At 40.4% G+C, this 27,897-nt stretch overlaps 2 protein-coding genes across 8 annotated transcripts in view; both read left to right on the forward strand.

Annotated features, from left to right (window-relative positions):
• The window catches only part of HEATR5B (HEAT repeat containing 5B), a 57,497-nt gene extending 36,047 nt beyond the window's left edge, over window positions 1–21,450 (forward strand). For all 5 annotated transcript variants that reach the window (XM_050972330.1, XM_050972331.1, XM_050972329.1 and 2 more), the window contains 10 exons: window positions 1,507–1,686; window positions 2,396–2,633; window positions 3,314–3,574; window positions 4,507–4,634; window positions 4,821–4,965; window positions 9,478–9,747; window positions 11,535–11,759; window positions 13,697–13,848; window positions 16,780–16,993; window positions 18,602–21,450. In XM_050972330.1, coding sequence (XP_050828287.1) covers window positions 1,507–1,686; window positions 2,396–2,633; window positions 3,314–3,574; window positions 4,507–4,634; window positions 4,821–4,965; window positions 9,478–9,747; window positions 11,535–11,759; window positions 13,697–13,848; window positions 16,780–16,993; window positions 18,602–18,906 — 2,118 coding nt within the window. In that variant the 3' untranslated portion in view covers window positions 18,907–21,450. The remainder of the gene's footprint in view (window positions 1–1,506; window positions 1,687–2,395; window positions 2,634–3,313; window positions 3,575–4,506; window positions 4,635–4,820; window positions 4,966–9,477; window positions 9,748–11,534; window positions 11,760–13,696; window positions 13,849–16,779; window positions 16,994–18,601) is intronic.
• Window positions 21,451–22,586: 1,136 nt separating this feature from the next.
• The window catches only part of STRN (striatin), a 69,057-nt gene continuing 63,746 nt past the window's right edge, over window positions 22,587–27,897 (forward strand). The window contains exon 1 of one of the 3 annotated variants that reach the window (XM_018915994.3): window positions 22,587–22,989. In XM_018915994.3, coding sequence (XP_018771539.2) covers window positions 22,684–22,989 — 306 coding nt within the window. In that variant the 5' untranslated portion in view covers window positions 22,587–22,683. The remainder of the gene's footprint in view (window positions 22,990–27,897) is intronic. The other 2 variants (XM_030236585.2, XM_030236586.2) reach the window with 2 other exon arrangements.

The following is a 27,897-nucleotide window of genomic DNA, read 5'->3' on the forward strand; positions in this document are numbered from 1 at the left end:
TCAGGAGCATGATTTTCTGTTGTTCTTTTACACTCTTAATTTTCAGCAAAACTTGCAAGGATTGCTCAATTACAGGGTAACTTGGTATCTGCTTGTAGGAAAAAATCTGTTCATCCTGATTTACAGACTGTTTCCGCACATTTAAATGAAGAGGCAGTTTGTGTGAATACATTTAACATTCCTTATAACCTGTCAAAATCTTCTCTATTCAACCAGTTTCAAAGCAGATGTGTTCACTTCCAGGATCAAATGCTTGGAGATTAGGTTTGGATATTTAACTCCCTCTAGAAGTTACATGGACAGAGATGAGCTTCCCTGAAGGAGTTGGATGTTATAGTTTTATGTCATTAGTGAAACAGATGTTGACTTGCTCAGCAGCAGGATTGAAGCTGGTCTTGTTCCTACTGTGAATGAAGAACAGTTTTGTGAGAAGTTTTCAACAGCTTTGTCCTGTACCTGTTTGGGACACTTCTAGTGTTTGTGTTTAAGTTTGGGTTTTTTTTAAATATGTCCGTCATTCCAGATCATGAGAGAGTTCCTTTCCCAAAGGATTTCATGGAACTGGTTCTTTAAAAGCAAAATAAATAAATTTGAGATAGGTCAAAAATGGCATGTAAAAAAAGTTTGTAAAACCTGAACTGTTTGCGTTCTGTGAGGTTTTTTTGCTTCTGATCCTCATCCTTGTAGAATAATCTCCAGAAAAAGAGCAGCTCTTCTGAAAGAATTTGTCCCTTTTTCTCTTTGTAGAAAAGCAGCTGCACCAGAATTCTTCTATTGCCTGCATTATGTTTGGCATGAATGTGTTTCAGAGGATGAATCCCAATGTATAGCATTAGTCAGGAGCAGCCAATCTGTGTGATGTTTGTTATTTTAAATACCTGTTTGGATCCATTTAATTCGAATGAAAAGTTGAGGGACACCCAACTGTCTGTCCACCATCATGGACAGATTGTTCTAGGTATAGAACTGTGGTTCCAAATCATAACTCAGTCTTTCAAATAATTTCTAGGTGTTCTCTTGACATAAATAATTTGAAAACTCTGCACTAGTATGCAGCCTTTTATATTGATTTGAGATGTTGAGGGGTTTTAAAGATACACTGTTGCTGATTGCTGTCCAGTATATTCTTCACGGGAGAATGCAATGACTCATTACCTGAATGATTTGACCAGACACTTGGGAACAGAATAAAAAAATCATTATAACTTATTTATGGAAGATTGAAAAATTTTTAAAATATTTTCCATGACTCTTAAGTTCCCTTGTAATATTGCATTGCAAATACAGCCTTTATAACCACTCACCTGAGCAATTCTGTTGTCGTGGGTGGGGAGAGGAAAAAAAGGAAAACCCAATTTATTTGTATTAAGCAGGAAGACAGTGGCTAAGTTTTCCTGGTGGTTGTTTTGGGTTTGGTTTTCTTACTAGTTTTTTTTTTTTTTTTTCATTTATAAGGTTGTTGGGTTTTTTTGCTAGTTTAGAGTGATTCTAAACTTTGTTGTCTAGGTATGTAGCGCTTGGATAGGAAGTGGGGTTGTAAGTGACCTGAATGATCTTCGCCGAGTTCACAACCTTCTTGTCTCTTCCCTGGATAAAGTGCAAGCAGGAAAGGGATCTTCTAGCCAGCTTTACCGTGAGAGTGCAACTACTATGGAAAAACTGGCCGTTCTCAAAGCATGGGCTGAGGTAAACCAGGACCACCAAATCTGCCAAAGTTTGGAATCGTTTTACAGTGTAATAGCAGCCTCACACCTCATACTGCCTGTACATGCCTTTCTCCTAACCTCTTGCAGTTCTACTCTGGGATGTTTTATACACAATATCTTTCTCTGCCATTCTGTTGAGCCATATTTACATTGAGGCTTGATTGTTCTTTGTTTTGCTGCACTTTTCTGTGTAAAAATATGCACTCATACCATATCAGATTTTGAATTTCTTCCCATCCTACTGCTCTTAGAATTGAAAAAAAACCCCACAAGAAAACAAAAAACCCTAAATATCAAACAACCTTAAAATATATTGTGGGAAAATATTGCAGGTAGTTAACTAGCTAACCAGCTAGTTAGTTAACACTGTCAAGTGTTTATAATTGACACATTTTTAGGAAGAAAGTGCGTGGCCAGATTGTTTTAGGAAAGTCCCATTTATGAACCTAAGCATTATATATATATATATATATATATATATATATATATATATATATATATATATATACACCTGTAGAAATAAAAGAAATGATTTAAATAAAATGGAGTTGTATTGAAAATCTCTTTTTTCCAGACTTTTCTGGTGAGTTTTATCTGTGTGGAATCTATTACATTCACATGGGAAAGGCTGCTGCTTTCCTTTCTTTTTAGAATCTCACTGCACATTCTTTGACATGTTTTACTTCTAGGTGTATGTTGTTGCCATGAAGATTAAGAAAGAAGCAGAAAGCAAACCAAAGCGTGTTTCAAAGAGCACAGAGGAGGATGAGGATGATTTTGGTACCGTGGATGAGTTGCCACCAGACAGTTTGATAACGCTTGTACAACCTGAACTGCCGGCATTGAGCCGTCTCTGGTTGGCTGCGCTGAAAGATTACGCTCTTTTAACTTTACCAGCTGAGTTTGCTACCCAGCTTCCACCAGATGGTATGCACTGAAATTTCTTGTTGTGTTCTGCAAAACAGAAAGAAACTGTACTGGACATTCAGAATTATTCTGTAAATTATTTGGTATGCATGTTTTTTATGGAAGTGATAAATTCCTGCCTGAGCACGTAATAGCAATATTTTCTAACTCTGAATCTTCTTTCCTTCAATTTCAAATTGAAGGAAAGAAGATTCAGAGTTAGAAAATATTGCTATTACGTGCAATATACTCTTTATTCAAATCATTGAGATCATTAAAACTATGTCTTTGTGGAATTAAGAGTACTTCTTCACCTCTAATACTTTGGTATCAAATGCAAAAAGATTTTGGTTATGTGAAAAACATAGCCCCTGAGATTAGAGCAGACACTGTTTTACAATATTTTACTGAATGAAGAGTGAATGCTCTTTGTGAAAAATGCTGCAAGATCTGATGACTGTGCCTGCCTTTCTTGCTGTCTTATTGCTTTATTGAGGCCAGTGCACTTTCTCATGAGAGGTACTAATATTGCTACTATACAAGGAGAGTTGGAATGTGCTGCCACTAACAGGTATTATACCTGATTATATTTGGGATCAAGCACACCCAGAATAAATATACTAATAAATTCTGAGTGCATGCTTTTTATCTGTTGCTTGCAGAGAATCTTAGAATTTACCTTAGTTTTGTTAATTTAACAGGAGGAGCGTTTTATACTCCAGAAACAATTGACACAGCTAGACTGCATTACCGAAACTCCTGGGCTCCCATACTACATGCAGTGGCACTTTGGCTAAACAGTACAGGATTTAACGTGTCAGAGTCAACAGAAGAGACTGCTGCAGCAATGCCCAGTTCTCAGAAACGGGCTACATCCATTATGCTAAACCAGACACCTGGAACTCCACCTACCACTAAATCTTTGCCAGAAATAAACAAAGATCGAATGCACTTAATTTTGGGTAAGAGTTACAAGTTTAGAATTCAGTAGCAGTATGTTATGGTATGAAACACTAAGAAAATGAGAAAAGATACTTTGCTTGAAATCTGTGAAGTTTAAAATTCATTACATGTCTGGACAGTAAAGTTTTGAAAATCTCTGTCTCATCCTCCCTCTTATCTCTCTGCCTTCTGTGTTCTTTGTAGCTTTGACAGAATATTTATCAGTGTGATTATTGTGATTTATGTAATTGACTAAAATGAGTAGGAACTGTTCTACACTGTAATATAATACAGGTGATACAAAATGTTATGCTCCAAAGATGCAAAAGCTGTGAGGTTAATTAATATACAAACCCCTATAAAACACTGCTTAGTTGAGAGTAATATTTAGCAAGTCACATGGAGTAGCTTTTGCATCAGTTTTTCATCTGTGAGTAGCATTCACTGTTTCCCTTTGTTGTTACCTAACAGCTTTAAGAGGTGGATGTAATCTCTTATTCTGAGAAATGCCAGAAGTTTGCTAAGATACAGACATTTAAATCTGGAATTAAGTGCCACATGTAGAAGAAGAATATTGCATGATTTTTGGAGGTTAACTTCATTTCTTTTGTCTTTACATTTAAAAGAGTTCAAGAAAATGAACTGAACTGAAGGATTCATATCTCTGACTTACAGATCTTTAGAACAAAGTATGGATTTCTGTTCAGTAATCTTAAATTGCTTGTTGTCACTGTGCATTATTTATCCTGCCAAAGTTTTGGGAAGACATGATGCAGAAGAAGAAGCAAATACAATTCTTGTGCATAGACTCTTAATTGAAAGTAAGAAGAATTGAGAGAAACAGCTGTCTTTCAAAAGTTTTTAAGAACCTGCTATATTTACAAAAAACATTTAAACCAAAATTTGATTTTATGGTGGTATGAACATTCTTTTTAACTATTGCTCTTTTCAGGTGTTAGTATACAGTTTCTGTGTTCCCCAAGACCTGAAGAGCCTGTAGAGCATGTTACATCTTGCTTACAAGCACTGCATACTTTATTGGATTCCCCTTGTGCCAGGATCCATATTGCAGAGGATCAGGTAATGTATGAGCATGTTGTAACAATCAACTTTTTCCAGGTCTTGGACTTTCATCTATGATGATTACAAGAGCTGTAATTATTTTTTGTGTGAGAAAAGTATTTGTTCATCATAAGCAAGTGAAATAACAATTGGGAATTGTTTAGTCCTAATTAATGTTTTTCTGTGTATTTTGTTTCACTGCAGCTCCTTGGTGTTGAACTCTTGAGTGTGCTTCACCGACTCCTCCTGACCTGGGATCCTCCTTCGGTCCAGCTACTGGTTACAGGAGTTGTCCAGCAGATAGTAAGAGCAGCTCAAGATTATTTGCAGGAAAAAAGGAACACACTAAGTAAGATTCTGTAAACACGGCTTGCTTTGCAGAGTAAATAAGCAACAGGTTTTCATATTAGGAAAGGAACTCAGTTGCATTAGAGTATGGTTACACTTAGGAGGAAAAGGCTGTGTATTCTAATAATTTTGATAATGACTATGATTATTACAGATAATTTGATGCTGACTTCTTAACTCTTGTAAGCTGTATTTTTTCTTTCTCTGATCATTCTTATTTCATGTTATGATTTTCATTAATTTTTCTGGAGTAAGAGTGGTGCAAGTTATACCCAGCACACCCCTTTTTAATGCCTTGCCTAGTTTCCTTAATGTTTCTCTACTGAGGAACATTCTCCTTAGCACTTCATTTACTTTTTTTCTGAAGTTTAATGATTTAGCCACCATTTAGTACAGGATATTGTGATGTATCCCTGGTGCAACTGACATCCATGAGGTGAGTGAACTGCTCCTGAAACCAGTATGGAAAGTTGCCTGCCCAGGAGATCTTGCCAGGAAGTGGAGCAGACTTGCACCTGGATTCTTACTTCACTTATTTAGGGCACTCAGGGCGTGTCAGCTACCAGGATCTCTGGGAACAGGGTGTGCAACAGTAGCAAGGCAGTTGGCATGGAAGGGCATGCTCATGCTGCCCAGAAGTGCTGCTCAAGACTGTACAGGACTGCTGGAGTCAGCATAATGGTGGCATACAACAACAGTCTGCTGACTGAGGGACAATCACCTCTGCTACATCAGAGGTCTAATGACCAGTTTGAAATTCAGGTGAAAATGCTGGTGTGCCTGTGCTCCAGAGGCTTGTCTGCGCAGCCACAGCTGGAAGTGACATTGGTGAGACATGAAGGAAATGCTCATGAAGGTGAGCAGATTCTGTGGTGTCAGGAAAGGGAAATGGAGGAATGAAATGTTCTTCAGAGGTCCTGCACATGCAGGAGTTGAAGTCCCATGTTTCTCAGAAGGAGAGACAGCCACAGACCATGCTGGAATATGGCCCTGGAGGATGACGCTTGCATGAAGGTGGCAGCTGCAATACTGTGACTTCTGCAGCAAAAGGCTCCATCTTCAGATATCCAGTTGGAGAACACCGAGGAGGTCTGGCAAGAGAAAGGAGCCAGCTGTCCTACTTTGACAGATCAGAACTGATAACACTGAAAGGAAGTGAAGGGTGATACCAGTCAGGAGCCACTGGCTGCCTAATCAAGAAGGGAAGGTGAATGAAGCCATGTTAAACCAACCCAAAGAAGCATTCTAGTCAAGCTATGGGAGTCTCATGAAAGGTTTTTACCATCCAGCCATGTGCTGGAAGGGTGACACTGCTGGAGGCCAACACTCAGAAGTGCATGAAGCACACTTCAGTCCAGATGCTGGACAGTCCAGATGAGGGTGGGGCTCAGTGGATTTGCTCTGCACTTACACAGAAGAAACGGTTATGAAGGTTAATGGCAGTTCTGGCTGTACCAGCTATGTGATAGTGGAGGCCATAATTTCAAGGGAAAGAAAGAAAATGAGTAGCAGAGCAAAAGCTTTGACTTGTCTTGGCAGACTTTGGCTTGTTCAGGGAGCTTGTAGATGAGATCTTGTAGATGAAATCTTGTGGTAAGCTTTCCTGAAGGGCAAAGGAAAAAGGGATTGTTCATCTTTGGTGACAAAATAAAGCTCATTCACAGTGATCATGGCAGGAGGCTGACTGGCTGAACAGTAACTTCTGACTGAGCTCAAATGTGACATGGAAGTGCATGGATGTTGGAAATGGAGGCAAGCTGCCAAGGAAGACTACTGAAGTCTTCCTGGGTATGGAGGAGTGGAATTGGGAAGGCACAATTTAGATGGAGCTGAGACTGATGATGAATGTCCAGTGTGACAGGATCAACTTTTGTAGATACATTTATGTAATTGACTAAAATGAGTAGGAACTGTTCTACACTGTAGTATAGAACAGAGTATAGTACAGTCGGCAGAGGAAATTTGGACCTGCTGCTGAATGAGTTGGGTGATCTAATGACAAAACACACTAGAGGAAAAACTAAGGTGCTGTTATCTTCTTTGCTTACCCCTCCTGTGTCTGTGTCTAATGAGCAAGCCTAGGGAGAGCAGTGCTAGCTACAGCATGTGAGCATCCAGTTCACAAAAAAGCCAGCCATACCCTGGAACTAGATGTGAGGCATCTGAGGGAGCTGGCTGATGACATGCTAAGTTTGTTGGAGTCATCTTTGTAAAGCTGTGGTGCTCAAGAAAGCTTTTCAATGAATGGCAAAAATGAAATGCTGTGACTAACTTTGAGTAAGACATGAGGTGGGGTTTGAGTGAACTTGCCAGTAAGCCTGCTGTGCTTGTTGAAAGGTTTTTGAGTAAATTTCTTTTGAAATCACTTCTTAGTACATGAAGAAGAATGTGATTTGAAACAGCACAGACTTACTGAGGGCAATTAATGCCTCATCACCCTCTGTGATGAAATAACTGACTTTGGAGGTGGAGTGGTGAATATTGTTTACTCAGGCTTCTGCAAGGCTTTTGACCCAGTACTCTACAATATCATTGTCAAGTTGAGTGATGTGGACTGAAAAGTAGGAGAGTAATTTGTTGGACTGCTGTGCTTGAATGGAGTTTAGTGATTCAAGTCTGACTGGAAGCTGGTTGCAACTGGTGCTCTTTAGAGATCAGTATTGGGTCTGCTACTGTTAAGCACATAGGACAGATTGGAGAGAATGTACCCTCAGCATATTTGTGGATGATACCAAACTGGGCAAGTGGTGGGTGTGCTGGAGGGTGGTGCTGCCTTTAAGGGGAATTTTGAACTGTAGGTCTGAGAACCTCCTGAAATTCAGCAAAGATTAATGCAAAATCCTGCAATTGGGATGGAATGTACATTGGTATAGGCTGGTGGGCTGACAGATTGGATAGCAGATTTGCCAGAGGACAAGCTGTGTGTGTGAATCTCAGATGTGAAACCTGTGCAATGCTGATGCCTCTGTTATTGGTCTGTGTTAGATAAGCATGACCAGTGGATTAAGGATACAGTTATGAAGATGTATCTGGAGCAGTGTCTAGTTTTCTTTGCCCTTCCTCCTCATTCTGAGTAAGACAGCTGTTGGCAAACATGAAGGAAGTTCAATGGAAGTCCACTAAGCTGCTTAGAGAGGTGAAGTGTGTGACCTGTGAGGAGAGGCTGAGAGAGCTGAACTTCCTTAGTCTGCAGAAGAGAGGGTTAGTATGGGATTGAATAGCAAACCCCCTTCTTAGAGAGGATTTAAAGACAAGGCCAATCCAGAGTCTTCTGAAAGGCGTGTGGTGGAAGGACAAGAGGCAATGTACACAAACTACAGCAGTGGAAATCCAGATGGGATACAAGGAAAAAACTGGTCACTGTGGGCGTGGTGAGGCAGAAGAGCACGTGCCCAGGGGTGTGGTATCTCTATGCTTGGAGAGGCTCAGCAGTCTGAAAGCTACTTTCTGAGGTACTTTTACTGACCTCTTCCTTTTAAGAGAGAATCTCCCTGATCAATCATTCCTTTACTATTTTAAAAAAAAGTCTCAGATACACTGTTTCCATCTTTGCTAGTTTCCAAGAGCCAGCCTGGGAAATAGTTCATTGATACCTGGTTAAGTTGGATAGGTCTGCCAGATTTTCTGTTACCTGAAAGAAGAGAAGTAAACCCCAGAGAATATTCTCTTATAAAGGAAAATTACTACTTAATCTGGCACAATGTACTGTTGAAAGGAAAACCCCCAACTGATAGCTTTTGCCCGTTTTCCATGTAAAAACAGGGAGAAAATTTTGCTGGAACTTGAGGAGCTAGCACAACTGAAAATGCAGGCTCTGTTCCTTCATATGAATTAATGGAATTGTTTACTGTCAGCCCTGTAAGCTGCTTTTTTCAGATTGATGAATGTGATAACAGTAGCAATCATTTAAATTCATAGGAGCTCTATAGGGGTAGTTCAGGCCAGCTTTGCCTTACTGAATCTCTGTTGCTGTTTAATGGGAGAAGGAAAGACTGCAGCTGGCCAAGCTGCCATCAAAAGAGAGACTTTTTGAACTGAATACACTCAGATAGACATAGACATAGAATCCTACAGTGCTTTTCTGTTCTCTCATTCCATAATCAAGTTAGGCTAGAATAAGATTTTTCAGGGTGGAACATTTAATTAATAGCTATTAATTTTTTTAAAAATTGTCCTGGCTGTTTATCTGTCATTAGTTGCTGTTAATGTTATGATCATTTTTAAGAGAAGCAAGATAATTAGCTGTAGTTTTATTTTGTGCAAGACTACATTTGATTTCTAGTTCCAGAATGATTTTTATTAAGTATTGTTGCAATCACAGTACTTCTAAGGCATTTTAAACCCCTTTAAGTCATCTAACTAAAACATTTAGTCTGACATGAGCCATGTTTGTCCTATCTTAATGTAAAGCAACTTTTTCTTCTTGATTTTCAGCTTCTTTGTGAAGAGTGTGTCATGTAATTTTTGGAGTAGCATCTTAACTGTCTCCTCAGACATCTCTTTCCTTTTTCAGATGAAGATGATAATGAAGAAAAAGAAAATCCTCTTGCTTTAGGAGAGGGAGGTGAGAGTGGTGGTCTTGTGCCTGGAAAATCTCTAGTTTTCGCAGCCATGGAGCTGCTCATGTTCATCCTAGTACGACACATGCCCCATCTGAGTTCAAAAGTGTCGGATTCTCCAAGTCACGTTGCTGCCAAATCCCACCTCTCTGAGGAAAGCGCTCGTCTTGTGGCTGCCACCGTTAATATTCTGTCTGACCTGCCTTCCCTGTGTTCTCCAGCAGGTAGGACACTGTCACAGAATAAGTGGGAGTGGTAGCACAGTGAGGATATGATGCTAAAAACAAGCTGTAAATACATTGCTATGAATGCTTTAATCTGTAGCATTAATAATATTTAGGTAATTAACTAAATGAAAATTCAGGCTTTTCCAGTGAGCAGCATAAAGGAAATTTGATTTTAAGTTTGCATGTGTGCTGCAGATTTGCTGAGGAAATTGGCTCTGTAGACAAAGGCTGTAGGAGTTTCAATAACACACTTAGATTTTAAGCCCCTGTACCAATCTGATTTCGTTGTTGGTTTTTTGTTGTTTTTTTTTTTCTCCTTTTTACATGCTTTTGAAACCTTTGGGAAATTTTTAACCATTTTGTTAAAGAACACAGACATTTTGGAGATGATTAAATTCCTGAAAAGTTCATGAAAAGCAGCAGCTGTAAGAAAAGACAATCCTACTGAGGGAAAAACAGCACAATTCATCTGTGGTACACTTGGCCTTGCAGCCGTTGGCTGTCAGTCATTCCCAATGTGATTATAAACTAAATTGAGCTTTCTTCTGCCCAGGAAGACTGTCACAAAGGATGTGTGTAAGCTGGGATAATTGCACTGACTGAAGTTCATGGGTAAAGGACACAATTACATGAGAAGCTGTGCTCTTTGACTTTTGCTTTTTGGAGAGCAAATTGCTTGACTGTTGTCTCAAGAATCTTTGGGAAGTTTCACCCACTCTTATAGATAAGACATTTTAAAGTTAGTCCCCTAATGAGGTGCACTGCAAATAACATGTCTGGACAAAGTTATGCTCAAAAGACAATATGGCCTGTCTTCAAACAGAAATTTGTAAATTTGTGCCTTGCAGTTTTTTAAGGAACAACAGATTTTGAGTTGGAGTCATGTCCTGTCTTTATTTAATTCCTGATGTTTGGTTTTGGTTTTTTTTGAGAGGGTGATGGGAAAGAGGGATGGGTAAAAAGAGTAACAGTATTACTTCTGTGTTGTCTGGAGTGAGGGTGTTACTCCCAGCATTTGGCAAGTGGCCATTGTAAGTAGCTCAGAAATGACTGTTAATTTGAAGAGCAGTCCCTTCCTGTCATAATTGTTTTACTTCATGTATTTATCCTCAGGGCATTCCCTGAAGCAGGAAAATGGCAGGATTTGTGTTTCCACAGATGTGAGAAAATGAAGCACAGAAGAGAGATGGCAAGAGGCTTGACTGTCTGAAGTGATCTGTAGATCCATTTTGCATGCCTAAACCCAACAACACTCTTCTTTTAGTCCTGTAGGGGCTTAAAGTCTGTCTGCATCTGTAATTGCAACTGCTACAGCCTTTGTCCATGATTTGAGACACCCAAACAGCTTCCTTTCTTTGCTTCTGGTAACACCACCTTACTCAGAAAGTGCAGTAACTTAGTTTGGCTATTTGCTTCCAGACCTCTTATTTTTGCTCTTTATAAGACCCTAGTGATATGTAGATCCTTTTGTAAGGTACTTAGCAATCTGGATGACATATCTTGTTCACATGCCTTGTGGGACAAAGCTTTAATTGCTAAGTCATCATTCCTGAACTGACAACAGCATTTCAATTGTTGGCTTGTATTATGATACACTTCAGTAGCACTGATGAATGAATTTGGTGATAAAATGTTGAAGGACACATATCACTTGTTACCTGAATTGCAGTTTATCTCATCTCCTTTGTCTCCAACCATATGCATCCATATTGGGAAAGAGAAAGAGCTTATCTACCACACTTTAAAAATTCTATTTTATATATTTTTTCTTTCTTTTTTTTTAGGGTGTATGACAATCTTACCCACTATCCTATTTCTGATAACAAGGGTATTGAAAGAAACAGCAGTAAAATCAGCAGATAATCAGGTCCCACCTCCAGTCACTGCAGCTCTTCAAGGGATAAAAACTATTGTTACTCTTCCAACAGTCAAGACTGATGAAACTCAGAAACAATGGACAGGTCTTATCCGCAGCACTCTGGCATCTATCTTGGAAGACTCTCAGCCTGGTAAGTGGTTTCCCAGTGCAGGAGTTAAAATTCATGAAGAATTAGTTTTCTTTTATGAAAATGCAAGTATGGTATCTGCCTATGACTTAATGTAAGACCCAAACGAGCAAAACTCCTCAGCTGCTTAACAATTTTTATTGAGGAAAAGCACAACATTGGCTTTAACCAAGTAGTTACATCTCAGGAGTTCTCACCTCAGACTTGTCTTTGGTCTGTCTTTGACAGTGTTTGGATCATAACCTCCAGTTAGAAGTTTTCCCTTTTGCAATGCATCTGGCATCAGCCTCTCAGGTTTTATGCTGTCACTAGTCATCTAGGCTTAATGACAGTCAGTGTTAAAGTGAATGAGTGGGAAGACAGCTACAGATAATTGTGGAAAGGTTCATACTGGAGTAGGATACTCACAACACTGTTAAAAGCTTTTTTTGTTGAGAAAGAAATCCTGGCGGAAAAATCCTTGTTACTCACCAGCACAATGGTTGTTGTCTCTTCAGAGAACTGCAGACCACCTCTTATGGTTCACATACACGCTTTGCCTTGCCCTTCAAAAAGTGAAAAAGATGTACAGTCTTAGCTGCATAGTTAGCAAAAGAGAGACACAAAGATTTGCCATTTGCATAGTGGTAGTCAGCGAGAAAAACATCCCATTGCATTGCCAAGGAGCCATTTGTAGAGAGTGAAGAGAGGCTTGAATGGAGTTACTCATGTGAGAGATGGGGAATGAGGAGGTAATTGCAAATGATTCTGAAAAGTCCAAAGGGGGAGGATCACTAGGTTTGTGTTAACCAAGCCAAACTTCTAATTTGATTTGTCACATCAGCTCTTGTTTTCCAGCCTTTAGTTACTGTAGAGATTTCACAGGCCATCTTTCCAGGAACATCACTGGCTGCAGACCTTTTTGCAGGCATCAAAAATTTTTCTAGGTTCCTTGCAGGAGTGTGTGTTTTTCTTTCTAATCTTCTCTGAAGTGCGATTGATCATACACGCAAAAATCTAAGCAAGGTCCACTGCATTCAATTTCAAACCTCATCATTCAATAAAGTTCAAGCAATGTAAATTTAAAATAATTTAAATAATGTAAGAAAAATTGTCACTTTAAATGCTTGGAGTAGTTTTTTGAAGTGAGGTTTTACATTATGGCTAAGCCAGTTGAGTGACTAGCTCTGTAAAGAGCAGTCATGCTGGTTTTTTTTTTTTTTTTTTGCTGACTTTATATATGCTGTTTCTTTGTGCCTCTCAGGGGAGGGCAGAAACAATGTGGCCAGCCAGACCAGCAGAACAGTGCTTTTTATATATATTATAATAGTTTATATATCCATATTTTTGTTCCTGTTGTGAATTCATGAATGACATCTGTGAAGACAGAGCTTATGCAAGGAAAAAAATTGTGACAATGGCAAATACAGGCTATTTGAAAAGCAGGAAAGGTTAAAGTAGGACTGTTCCTACTGGTGACAGTTGGCTGTCAGATCAACTAGTCTGTTCTGTGAAACCTCATGTTACGTAAAAGTTGTTGCCATGCTGGATATCTATTTCTTACTCTGCTGTATCAGCTGAACAGAATAATTTTAAAAAGTGAAGTAGACCTTTAATAGGCAAAGGATTTAAAAATATCACTTTTACTCTTGTTTACACACTGAAAACAAAAAGCATGACTTGGTCCGAGAAAGTGTGGGTGGTGATGTTTTCTTTGATACTTAAGTTTCAGAAAGATTGACTTACTTTATTAAAACAACTGTTAGAATAGAGTTGCTCAGATTTTTGTCAGTCACAGTCAACGATGATACTGTAATAAGTAAATGCATGTGTAGTTGCAAATAATTTCAAGTACATATATTTCCTCTTTGTGAGTTATATCTGTGTTCACTGGATTTTACTAAATAAATGCTAAAGCCTTTTTGGAATAAGCCAACCGAATGTTTGCTTTTGTTTTTCAGAAGCCTCTAAACCTATTCTTGATGAAGTAAGCATACTTACAGCTATTGCCCTCTTCCTCTGGTCAGCAAGCACTGAAATAATTGGAGTGCAGTCTTTACAAAATGGATGTATGAACAGATTTAGAAGTGCATTGAACTCTTCTGATCCTTGGGTAAGATCATGTTATAGGAATGTGAATGACATGCAGCCAGCAGAAACTAATCATGATATATTTAACACATTTCCTGAATGTTTTGTGATGCCTTTACTTCAGGGACAGGTACTGCTGTCAGGATAAGTAGAATTTTCAACAATGCATTATTGAAACTCGAGCAAAATAACCCAAACTTACTGCTTCTAGATAAAGTATTCATGGCCTTTTGCCAGGTTCTTGACTTCAGCTTTTTAAAAGGCAAAACCAGTCTCTGGTATATGAAGTTTTATCAGATGAAAAGGTTGGTTACCATAGGGGGTGACATTTTTACATTACTGTTAATCTTTTATAATACAAATGAAACCATTTTTTCAATAGATAAAGTTACAGCCCACATTTCTGATCAGTTTTATATTTGTTTGTGCAAAACCTGTGCTTATTTTGCATGTTCATACAAAACTCAGTTTGGGAGCAAAAATATAATTTTGTGGGCACCATCAGAACGTCTGTTTATCATGATTCATTTGTTTCATGATTTCACTTCTGCCCTTTGGCTTGCCTTTGTGAAATGCCTTTTGAATTATTTTGTCATTGAAGAGGAAAGTTAAAAAAGTTGTAGACTGACTTGGTTCAAGCAGGCTAATGCCCTGTATGGGTAGTTAAGTTTAACTTTTCCAGCCATGTATGTATCAGTTTGAGTGGGTATACAAATCTGCAGGTAGGAGCTAAGGAGAAAAATCTGTGATGTTTCCACAACCAAACACTGCAGGGATTCCTGAGAAGAAAAACATGCAAAATATGTGGATATGTTTGGGTTCACAGTGAAGCATTTAAAATCCTGTTTAGACTGATAGTTCTCCATAGCAGGGCAGGTGTTTTCCAGCATGAACATAAAATTCAGTTGATTCTGAAGCCTGACTCTGGATGGAAAGCTACTTAGAATTTTATAGTGTGAATGGAAATGTCAGTTGTATTAAGTGAACTTTTATGTTGTACTCTCTCTGAGCTCTGTATAAACACATGAACAGTGAGAGAGGAGTACGTGGTCGCCCACTGCCCTGCTGGAAAGCTGCCCGTCAGCTGGAACTTACTACTATTTTTGTAACACACAGAGCAAGTTTGGAGAGCAGCCAGATGGTGTCCACTCTCTTCTCACCAATGTGCAGAGCAAATACTCTGTAATACTTGTGTGTTCATTCTGGCTTTTTAAATGCAAAATATTCCTTGTTGCAGTCAATGATGAGACACCTGTTTGTAATAGAAGCATGATTGTGATTGTACTAAGTGCATTGAACTGATTAGGGAGAAGACTGTTCCAAAGAAACTACTGATGCCTTAAAAGAAATACAGGAGTATTTTTGAAAATATTACCACATGAAAAGATCAAATATCATGTATAGTAATAACCAGAAGTCTGGTGAGCTCAATTCCTTTTTGTTCCAACAAGATAACTCAGTTGAGAGATCCAAGTGTTTCAACACTGTTGGGCAAGTTTTACATTAGAGTGTGACTCTTATGCTTTGAAGAAGCTCTGATTTTTACCTTTAAGGAGTTTTTGTAGACTTCTGTGAATGCACAATGGTCCAAGGTTTTATATTACACAGTTCAAAGGAAAAACACTTGGATGAAATTCTGCTGTCAGATGCAGTCATAAAACTCTTTTGAAATATGGCTGCATTTAAGAAAATACTTTTACTCCTTATTTCAAAGGTTAATCTAGTCATCTTTAAGAGCTAATAAGGAATGAAGTTTAAAGAAAGACAGAAAAGGAAGAGAATTATTTGTAACAGTATGGAGAGATAGAGGTAAAATTTGTTGAAAAGGTCAGAGATGATGGTGAGTAAGGCGTAAAGGAAAAATGTTCTGTGGAACTCTTAGAAAGCATACAAATGATATGAGCTGTGTTATTATTTCAGACCTTAAATATTGAATTGTATAGAAAACCTGCAGCTGTATTCTATTGAATTAACAGTAATATGAGCTCGTAACTCATATTTCCTTACCAGTTTTTATAATCTATGATTCTTATTCAATATTTTTATTTATATATCTGTGTTTCCACTAATCCCTGGATCTCCTCACAGATCATTTTGTTCAGTGGTACTTCCTCTAGAACATTTCTGTTCAGCATGTGCTCGATAACTCATCCTGTTTGGACTTGAGTGTAGTTAGAAAACACGTGCAATGTTTTATCCTCATATTTGTTGTGAGGCTTCACCTTTTCAAAAATGCTGGGTTATTTGTGGTGGGTTTTGGAGGAAGATTTTGTATGCACCAAAAAATGTATTCATAAATTCATCTGAACAATATCATCAGTGGGTCATTTTTCCAAACCTTGGCTTTAATAATCTCTGCTTTCCACAGAGAGGGAGGAGGATAAAAAATAAAATAAAATAGAAGGATGACAAGGAGAGCATTCTGTGATCAGCTCATATAGTCCTAGGCTACTACCAGCACAAAATGGAGAATGAGAAGCAAGTATGGAAAGCCCTGACACTTTTGGCTACAGCATTGGCTTGTATTAGAACAATAAGATCACTTTGTTCTGAGTCATTTTTATGGGCAGTGTTGCCCTTCTGGAATTGGAATAGCATATCACGATTTTGAAGATTAAGCTACTATTAGAGCTGGTAGTTCTGAGACCTAAACATGCAGTTCACTGTGAACTGGTGAGACTGACTTGTATGACATTACCTATGCATTTATTTTCTCAGGGTTTATATTGTTACTGCTACTTGGTACCTGCATGTTCTAATTGTCCTTCCTTTTATTGAACACTGAGCTAATACTGCTTTATTAGCTGGGCTATGTTGCTTCTTTCCTTCCCATTTTTTTTTTTTTTTAATTTAATCAGAGGTAACAGAGTTATTCCCTGAGTTAACAAATAACCTAGATTCCCTGAGTTAACAAATAACTTTGAGGACAATGTATTTATCTTGATTTGATTAGGTTCAAGCCAAGTGTTACCAGCTTCTGCTGTCTGTGTTCCAACACACCAATCGTGCCCTGTCCACTCCATATATTCATTCACTGGCCCCTATCATGGTTGAGAAGTTGAAAGCTGTGGAAAGGAGCCGCCCGAACAACAATGTGGAGCTTTTAGCAGTCCAGGAAGGAATTAAAGTCCTTGAAACATTGGTTGCCCTTGGTGAGGAGCAGAATAGTAAGTATTTAGGTTTTCTAGAGAAATGAGTAATGTTAAAATAGAATATTGAACATTAAAATGTTGCAGTTAGGTACTTGATTGCATAATCACAAATGGACTGTGGGTGCAACATGCTTTTGTAATTCCAGTGATAAAACTTTTCTCTACATGAACTTGCATAGCATATACAGCATGATATGCTGTGACCTTTGCATTTCTGGTGATTGGATGAAAAAAAATCTAAACATGAACTGCAGTAATAAGTGATATTTTATTCTGTTTGGAAATTTGTATTTCACGCTGTTTCAATTTTATTTTTTCTCATTGTTAACTTTAATTATTTTAGTGAACTTTTATCAGATTGTTTTTACCAGCTCAACAAGTTTTAGCTGAAGAGCCCAAGAAATTGAACTATACTGGTCAGAGTCTCTTGATTGTAGATGAAGCAAGATTCACTGGATAGAATACATTACTTATAGTTTATTTTTGAGTTAGTTATTCTGCAGCTGAAGCAATGGGCATTCTGAAGACTTACTGTCTTTGACATTTGACTTCAAATGCTGAAAAAGGTCCTTGTAAAAATACTACTGTTGGTTTTGTGTAGGTTTCTTTTGAGGGGTTTTTTTGGTTGCTTTTTGTGGGTTTTTTTCCCCCCAATGCACTCCTTGTTGGAGTTTCTCTTTTTTGATAGAATACAAAATTTCTTAAGCCTCATTCTGCTTCTGGAACAGTTGTTTGAAACACACATGAAATGAAAATGAGAGAGTAACTGAAACAAATGAGGAAAATAGATCATCTGATTTGCTGGCTGGATACATTCAACCCATGAGTATAATTAGTCAGAACGTATAAAGAAAAATAATTAATACTCTGGTAATCTAAAACAATTTTGATAAATGAGTTACCATTAATTTTTAAGTTCTTTGAGCTTAAAATGTTCAATTACCAGGTTACACATTTCAAAGATGTACCTAAATTCTTTCTAGGTACAAAAATTTGCCTTGTTGCTTAAGTTTAGCTGCCTCTTTTGTTCTCAAGGTCAACCCTCTTGATCCCTTTGCCATTTTGGGCTGTGGCCTTAGTAGGCCATGCTAGCTGAAGAATAGCTTCCCTGCAAGTTTTTGAATTAGGATCTCCCAGACCACTACAACATAAATAACAGCAGATAGCTGTCCCTCACTTTCTTGTGAACACTTACTTTCTGGTATCAGTTCACTTATGTTTGCTGGGGAGGTGGATATGCAAATTCAATTGAATAACATTTCTGTCTGCCTGAAAAGTGTTTTGAAATCCTTTAATATGATAGGCACTTTACATCTTAAAATCTTTCATCAATGATCTGCAATTGGATGGTACAAAAGCATCTCAAAATAAGCATCAGGATCAACATAATTGTAATGAACAATGATAGAATCTTAAATCCAGTCCTGGTAAGACAGATTGGACTGATCAAAGCACAGGAAGCCATCTACATTTCAGTTGTTTTAATTTGATAATTTTTTTATTACAGTTTCTAATGACAGTTCTGAAAACAATATTACCTTTCCTTACATGTGGAGTAACTGATAATCATTTTTGTTTCATTGTCTGGTATGGTAATTACATTTTTTTTTTCTTTCATTTTAGGAGTACAGTTGCTTGCCCTTCTCGTTCCCACTCTGATTTCCTATTTACTGAATGAAAATGCCTTTGCTTCTGCATCTACAGCATCTAAGGATCTTCACGAGTTTGCACTTCAGAATCTAATGCACATTGGTCCACTTTACCCACATGCTTTCAAGACAGTAATGGGAGCTGCTCCTGAATTGAAAACACGTCTAGAAACTGCAGTCCGAGCAAGTCAGGCCAGCAAAGCAAAAGCAGCTGCTAGGCAACCACCACCCACAGTACATTCCACCCCGACAATTAAACTGAAAACTAGCTTTTTTTGAATTACTTTTATTATTTTTGGACCATTAAGTAGTCAGCAGCATTACATTATCCCTGCATACATGTCTAATTTCGTGTAATTTGTATGTGAAAGGCTGTCTAATGGAGCTTTGTGTAATTACTTGAAATCCATGCGTTACAAGGGAAGTGGTGTTACTTGTATTTGTATAGATTTTTAGGAAATTGTGATCATATTTATGAATTTCTGTTATAAATTATCCACCAAAAATTATTCTGTATCTAAATAGTTTTATTTATTTTTAAAAGCTTTCTCAAACCCTCCAGTGGTTTTTGAAATCTGGTGATTGTTATCATGCCATTTTGCCAACACACTAACACAGTGGGGATGGAGAGAAGAGGAAAAACTGTTATGAAGTACTTACCCTGTACCATGGGGAATTTCTAGTGTAGAAGTATGAATTTTTTTCCTTTTATTTAAAAAAAATAACAGGGAAAGGGACTTTGTAGATTGTTTCAGCTTGCATGAAAAAACCCCAAAACCTCACAACAAAATAGTTGAAAATATTCAGCCTTTCTTAAGATGAATGATCAAGCATGCTGTCTTAATGAGTTGTCCTTATTTATGTGGTGTATATCTCTTTCAAATCCGTTTCCATGCTTGAAAATGAATAAAGGATGCAAAGAATCTAATCCCCTATCTCTTTGAATATAAACTTTAAAGAATGCACTGGAAACTGAGTTTTTAAAGAGAACTGCCTTCTATCTGCATTTTTGTAGGTGTAGATCTTGGCCCTTGTAAGGTGCTCTGTGTTTGCAGTCTTCCTGTTCTGCCAGCAGCTGGTTGAATACGTGATGAGTCAGTGCTCTGCCCTTTGTCCAGACTCACAGGTATTTAACCTTCCTGCTAGATTTTATTTTCTGGATACATCATACCTGTAGTCCTTGATCAAGTTTGCAGGCAGAGGTACTGGAGCACTTTGCACTGTACTGACTCAGGGGGCAGAACACAAGTGGGAGCCAGGCTCCTCCAGTTTTTCCTTCCCCTACCAGGCTTTTTTCAAAAGCATGTGGCTCCCCTCACATCTGAGTGAGTCTGATGTGCAGATTTTGGGGCTTAGGGCTCTCGTGCTGTGCTAACCTTGCATGCACAGCCAGGGACTCCCAGTGTCTGCTGCCAGGCCTCACCCTTCCTATTGGCAGAAGTGTGGAACCATGTATTTTCTTGTGTATATAAGACTGACTTACATGACTTTTTTGACACAGCTGTTGAATTTATGGGCTTTTATAGGGATCTTTCTATACATTTTGCTTTATAGAGAGAAGTAGCATAACCAGAGGTCTCTACTAGGCCTGCTGAGTTTCATCTCTGATGTTTCTCTGTATACTCTGTAAAAACTGCATCTTTCAGATGCTTCAACTTCAGATATAACAATGGGATAGTAAATATAATTGAATATGACTAATACCTGCTTAAAATATTTGTAGATCACTATTTTTGCATAGATACTTCCCTCTAGGCTTTCTATTTTCCTCCAAGACCTTATCTAATATCCCTTTGAGTACCTATGCAAAATGGTCAATGCTCTTTCGCCCTGTGGTAAGTTGGCTGTGTGCAAAATATTTAACATAAAATCAGAAATGCTTTTATTTCACAGTGAATGTTTTAGTACTAAAGTGAGGACACAGCAAGTGGTGTGTAATCTAATTTTTTTTTTTTTTGTTAAGATGATAATCAAGTCTTGTTCCGTTGTTCTGCAGGAGTAAAGATATATGCAGAAGTCAAAACAATGTGCTGTATATGAGAAGGAAAGTAACTTGACTAATTTTTTCATCTTACTAAAGGTAGTGGGAATTAAATTGATTTAAATAGATCCCTTTCTAATAAGTCTCTCCAGCATTACAAATCTATTTTGCTTAGAGGTTCTGAACCAGTTTAACATTTCAAAGTATTAAGAACTTTTCCAGTTCAAAATTCAACACAAACTTTTTGCAAGTAAAACAGAAAACAAGTTTATAACCTGTTTTAGATTCCTTCCCCTCCAGCTGGTAGTCTAGGAATTAATAACTTGTTGGAAAGATTTTGTCTATAATCATGTTTTGTTTGCCATAAGTTTTAACTCAGCACTTTTAAGTTTTGGTTAGACTCTAGTTGACAAGATGTCTGAAAATTTGGAAGGGGGGAGGGAAGTGTAGCAATCAAGCATAACTAAGAAGTCAGTAGAACAACAGAAGAAAGTTAGCAAAAGAGAAAATGGCACTAGATAGATGTAGAGGGATAGAGAAGGGAGAGGTTTTTCTTTGTGTTTTGTGTGGCTGCCTGCAACATGCACAACTCTCGTTTGTATACGTCCTTCCCCAGTTTAGTCCTCGTTCGCTTCTCTGCTTGCTCCTGATACTAAAGTTATCATGTGGTTTTACACAATATTTTGGCATCAAATTCCATTTGATTAAAAAAAACTGAAGTAACTTGAAATGGCCGTAGTGCTTATTGTTGTTTCTCACTGTCCTTTTCATCTTTTTCTTTCTCAATAGCCTTTTAAATGTGCTTTTTTATGAAACTGTTTGCTTCGCTTTCCCCTCACATCTTTCATCTCTCTCTCTGCTGTTTCCTTCCCTTCTGGTGGAGCCTTGTTCTACACGGGTTCCTTGCCGAGGTCCCCCAGGTCACGCTCCCTGTCCCGTGTTGTCGCTCCCGTTCCCCGCTGCTCCCCTGATGCTCTAAGTAAGCTTCCTTAGTGCTCTTTCCCAGAGAGCTCGTCCACCAGCCGCAGCCCACACTCCGCGGGCAGGGTTACGAGGCGGGCGGCTGCGGTTTCGGAGCAGCCCCGGCGAAACGGGAACCGCTCCCGGAGAAGGCAGCGGGCCGCTCCCGCTGCAGCCGGGCCAGGGCGAGGGGCGCAAGCGGAGCCAGCGCCCTCGGGAGCCCCGTGGCACCGCCTTGGTGGCACACAGCATCTTTTACACAGGGCTGCTGCCCTTCGGCACAGCCCGATGGAGCGGCGCGTTGGCCTGCCCTCAGCAGGGCTCTGCTCCTCAGGCGCACAAGGCCTGCGAAGGGAGCCCGGCTTCGTCCCTCGGTGCACTGGGGAGAGGGCAGTGCTGCCGACATCTCTCGCCCCCAATCCCACAGGCTCCTGTTGTCCCTTTTCTCGGGGAACAGGCAGCGTGGCAATTCCTGAAAAATGTGTCGCTGTCCTTCCTCACATTGCAAAGGATGTTCAAGAAACCCCTGTAAGCCTTGGGCAGGGTTTCCAGCTTTTGGCAGTGAGAGGCCGAGCGCTGCTCAGAACAGGGAGGAAGCAGAAAAGCCGGACCTACCAGGGCAGGGCCTGACCGGAGCACGTGGGACTGCTGCGAGACCCCTGCCCTTCCCGTGTTCCTGGGGTGGGCTGCGGGAGAGCCCAAGCCGTTTCAATCCCTCTCGGAGCTGGAGGTGACCATTAACCTGCGCTCCCACTGCAGGGACTGCCCCTGCTCGGCCCCTCCCGCCAGCGCCCCCGCCCAGCCGACCGGACCGCACGTCCCGGCACTGAGGCTTAGCCGTCCGAACGCCATCCCTGAGATTACGGACGGCGCGGGAGAAGGGCAGCGATCGAGGAATCCTCCCGGCAATCCAGCGGAACTACAATTCCCAGGACGCCGCGCGAGGCGGTGGGGCGAATCGCTCCCCGGCGCTGTCCCCGCCGGGCCACCGTAGCAGCGGGCGGGGGCGGCTGTCAGGCGGTGACGGCGGGCGGGACGCGCCCAGGTTGTTGCTGCTGCTGCTGCCGGGACGCGGCGGGAGCGGCGGCGGCGAGCCAGGCGGACCCGGCCCGGCCATGGACGAGCAAGCGGGGCCCGGCGTCTTCTTCAGCAACAATAACAATAACAACGCCCTCCTGCTGCCGCCGCCGGCGGGCGGGCCGGGGCTGGAGCCGGGCGAGGCGGCGGCAGCGGCGGCCGCGGCGGCGGCAGCAGGAGGCGGCGGCGGAGGAGGGGGAGTCTCAGCCTCCGGAGCTGCCGCGCCGCTCTCGGCGTCCCGGGCTCAATACAGCGTGCCGGGCATCCTGCATTTCCTGCAGCACGAGTGGGGCCGCTTCGAGGCGGAGCGCGCCGAGTGGGAGGCGGAGCGGGCGGAGCTGCAGGTAACACCCGCGACCTTCTACCCCCCCACAGCCCCGGCTCCGGCGCCGCTCCCCCTCCGTGTCCCCCGTCTCTACGCAGTTGGAGGGGAGCGGCTGCTCTGGGCGCTGCCACGGCTTGTCGTTTTCCCCCAGAGGGAGCGACCGGCCGGGCTATTTCGCTGCCCCCGAGGGCGGCCGCCCCCCGCCGTGGCCGGGCGAGGGGTGGGACGTGGCGGCCAGCCCGGCGAGGAGCGGGCCCTGCCCGGCGGCGAGCGGCCCCTGCGCGCTGTGCCGCTCTTGCCTCCTCCCCGGGTTTTCCGGATGCCCCTCGGGGTCGGCCTCCCCGGCTTGTCACCAGTTTCATAACCCCTGTTTCAATCTGCCCCCGGCGAGCTGCGCACCCCCGTTGTGCCGCGGCTCCGCCGCTTGTGCCGCGGCTGCCCCCGGCCCGCGGTGCCGCCCCACCCGCACCGGGGCCAGGCCCGCGGGACCGGCTGGATCCCCTTCGGAACTATGGGGCACGCTATGTAGTGTTTTCGTTAGAAAAGCAGTGGGGTTGATACGCTCATTAATGCATGAAAGGACTGATAGTGATCTTGTGGTTAAAGAACTTGTGAGCTCCTGGCCTAGAGCCATCGCTGTCAGATACCTCAGTGATGGGCACGTTGCATTAACTCCAACAACAGTCGATAATGCAACCTTCGTTCCTCTTTGGTGTTGTTTACAAGAAAATCCCGTTTTAAACCTTAACGCTGGCCATGTTGCTAGCAGCCCACTGTTTAGTTTTCATTTGGCCATGTTTGAGACTGAAAAGCGTCTATGGATTTCTTTTTTAGGTCTCCTTTCTTTGTCTCTTTTTTCCTGTCCATCTCTTCTTTCTATGGCTTTCCTTGAAAGTACAGTCTGTCAAGAGAGTCTTGAGTCTGTTTAGTAATGCAAACCACTTCTCTGTTTTTTTGGTTATTGGGTTGGTTTTTCCATCTTTTAAATTTTACTTTCTACATACATCAAACAACCACTCTGAGAAGAGTGGTAGATGTGACGTTCTTTAATGAGAGTTCCCTTGTAGGAATTTAAAGGAAATGGTCATGAGAACAAGAAAGTAATTTTTATTTTAACTTCCCTAAATCAGTGAGAAATTGGTTAGTAACTGAATCATATTTCTATTCACTACATCTAGTAAATACGGTGTAGAAAGTTACTAGCTTAGCTATGTATAGGAATAACCTCATGTGTCATATATCCAGTGGAGGCCCATAAATATCTTGACATATATTCATAGCTGATTCTGATATCAAATATTGCTTTGGAGAAAAAAAAATCCTTTTTACAGGACCTAGGAAATTTTGCCAGTATATTAAAAGTAATAACACTGCATATTTATCACATCTTTCAGCAGCATGACTTCCCTCCTCCTCCCCCAAGTATCCCTCAAAAGCTTGGTGTTACGGATGAGAGAGGAGGAAAGAAATTGAGTATTTAGACTATTTGCAGAAGTCATGTATTATTAGTGGCAGATAACCCCATCACAAGTTGTTTGCTTGAATGCCTTTGACTCTTGCCAAAACATCTCAATAAAGTTATAATTAGCCGTGGCTGGCATTGCCATGAGCTGTAACAGCATTTATCTGCTGCAGAGTCATGTTCAAGAAGGTGCAAAATTCTTGGCTACCTCTACAGACATCAGGCGTTAAAGTCTGCTGTGACCATTTGCAAATGAATGTTCTTGGATCCCTGTGAAAGGTTTGTGGTAGGGGTTCAGCAGCTACAAGGTGGCTTTTAGAAATTGTGCACCTGAAGCATGAGCAATGTTAGTGAAAGGCCTGATCTGTGCTCCTTATGAACCCTTTTGTTGGGTTGTATATTTGGAAATATTTAACAGAATAATGGAAATTTGAGGTCGGACAGTTTCTCTCCCAAGGTAAAGATGCAGCGCTCCTCATTGTACTTTTATCCAATGCAAATTCCAGTGCTAGATTATCCATCCACTCTTGGGAGGCTGTGGGGCAAAGGACCTATTTAGTGTGGTGGTCTTAGTATGCCATAATTTTTTCCTGCAATTCATCTAGTTTCTAAGAGGTAGACTTTTTATATCTCTGGTTCCTTACCTGCCATGATATTGAAATACATGGGATACCTTATCCCATAGTATTACTGTGCTTGGCTTCTGCTCTGTAGTTGTTGGTTAGTTCCACTCTACCCTCTCTCCAAAAAACAGCTTGTAAGTCAGTCCCATTGTGATTTCCTGACTTCCTTTTCTTCCTCTCTGGGCTTCTTTTATTTTCTCTTTTACTTATGGTTCTAGTTAACTGTGTGGAAATAAGTGTGATGGACAGGTAGAATACCTTCCTGTTGTGTTCTGTGGTGCTTGTTCAAGGGACACACACCCAAGCTCATAACATATGGGAGTTAGCAAGCCAGGCAGTTTAATCTGTTCTTAGTTACTGGTCTAGTACTGCCCTCCCAAGGTTTTCTCCCTGTCAGTGCCTGTATTTTGCTTTCCCTGGCAAATACTCATGTTTATTCTGATTTTCTAATTATTTTTCTTGAACCTTTTGAAATTATTGTTGCCTCTATTATATAATCTTCCTCATTCAAGTCAAAAGAGGACTCCAGTATTTATATCTATGTAAGCATCATTAGGAAGCTGTGTATATCAAATAAGAATGAAAACAGATTAATATGGGGTTCCCCTAGATGCTTATGTGCTGATTACATATTTAACTTTTAATGCTTGCTTTCTGTTTACACTACTTTGACATCTGCAGATTGAAAAATTATCCTAAGAATAGATTTTCCTGATGCCCTGTGAAGTAATTAACTAGGATGAATACTAACGTTATTAAATCCTCATTTAAGTATTCACAAACAGTGCTTTATGGCATTATAATCTATTTTCATATCTTTTCAGAAATTAGTGATTTTTCTTTTCATAGGTTCTTCTAGTAGCTCCTTGGGAGAGTTGACAAGACAGGGTTTCCTGTTCTGCAAGTTTTAAACTTAAGGTTTTTTCATTCTGCATTTTTCTGGACTGACACAGAGACGTTTCAGAGTTGTCATTGTGCGTTGGACAAGCCCATCCGAAAACAGCAAAGGGTTTGATCAAATGCGTGTGCAGGGCACTGAAATCCATATCTTTGCTTGAGGCAAGCAGGGGTTGAACTGCCTCCCATACTGGTGTCTTGCCCTAGCCATGGGTCTTCTGGCTGGGTGGGAGTGACTGTCTCTTTCGGATGTTATTTCCCTTTTAATTAGCAATCTCTCACTCCTGGGGGAGCAATGGGGAATCTGCCCTGGGGGCTGGGACCCTGCCAATGCACATCCTTGTCCCAGCAAGCAACAAGGATGGATGAGCTTGGAAGGGGGGTATGTGTGTGGCTTTTGTTTTGGCTAGAAATGTTGTCTTTGCAAGCAATGCATATGTTGCTGTGGAAAGTTTTGCTTGTGACAAACATTTTTCTGGCAAAAGTACAGATTTGCAGATATTGGCATTTCTCCGCATTTCACAAATGGTCTAAATTGCTATAAACTGCTATGCTGTAACTGTGTTTATGGACAACCCCCCATCCTGCTAAGGAATTTTCTAGCTTTTGTCCTCATCGGTGCTGAAGTTTTCATTTCCTCTAACTAGTAACTTGTTTCTTTGGAGTAGTAGGCTACATACAAGTGGTGGGATCTGATAGCATTACATGAAAATTATTTTTCCTGGGTAAACTTTCCTTTGAAAAGGTTTGCAAGGAAATTAGGGAGAATGGGTGGATACAATGTGCTTGTGTTTCTACAGCTTTGTTAAAAATAGTCCTTGTAAGACAGTGCCAAAAGAACAAGAAAACACCACCCAAATGATAGGGAGAGATAATGAAATGAGATAAAATGTGGTTAAATGATAGCAAACAGCTGTAATAGAAGGAATGTGATGGAAGTAATAGATAAGCACTTGAGATCGGTATGGAAGTCAGATTTAGTAATGTTAGCTCTCTGGGTGGGGGGGGTCACGGATGGGGATCTTGCCCCTTGCTGCTGCTTTTCTCCTGCAAGAGGCAGGCTATGAAACCAGGCCTGCTATGTGGTAAGATTGTGTCCTTGGAGATAGACAAGTTAAAGTAATGAGGAGAAGGGGCAAATCAGACAGATGGCTGTGACTATTTATAGTGTGGTTTAGGACATTTGTTACTTGACTCAGAAATTGCTGATATTTACAGTTTGTTGGCTTTTAGATAACGGTCCTCTTGTTGGATTAAATTTCTAATTAGAAGTTGTTCTGATAGGTGGATAATCTGAAAACATTGTTCAGAGAAAACGTAATGAGCAGTGAATTGGTGAAATCCGTTATTAAGTTAATGGAGAAGTCCTAAAGATACAGTTTGACCAATAAAATGGAAAATAAATTAAATTTGAAGAAGTTTTGTATAAGATTTTCAAGTATGATGATTTAGGTCAAATTTCTGAGATTCTCAGTGAAAGATGAATTGGCAGAAGTGCTGTAAAAATCTTCTATGAAATATTTTTTCTCATAAGCCAGATAGTACAAAAGAACCACCAGTGATTAATGTTACGTACATCTCCACTGCAGAAAAGCAGTAATTTCAACTTTATTGTTTTATATATATCAGATAAATCAAAAGAAAGGCAGAAGAAAACAAGCCGTGGTCACAATACTGAGGTGTGTTTATTTGGGAAAAATGATGCTGAATGCGCCTTGGTGACTACCAGATAGCCTCTCTTTCACAAGGTTTTTTTGCAAACTTTATATTCGACAGATTCATGTGAAGCAAACAGTATTCTCCTCTACTTATATGCATGTTTGCCAGCTAATTCCAATATAATCATTGATATGCTGTCATGGCTTCTTTTACTTAATTGAGAAGGACCAGTGGGAGTAAATGTTCAGTGATTTTCAGAAATTCAGCAGTTTGTAGATGTAGAATG

The sequence above is a fragment of the Serinus canaria genome, chromosome 3 (assembly GCF_022539315.1).
Source record: "Serinus canaria isolate serCan28SL12 chromosome 3, serCan2020, whole genome shotgun sequence".
Taxonomy (NCBI): domain Eukaryota; kingdom Metazoa; phylum Chordata; class Aves; order Passeriformes; family Fringillidae; genus Serinus; species Serinus canaria.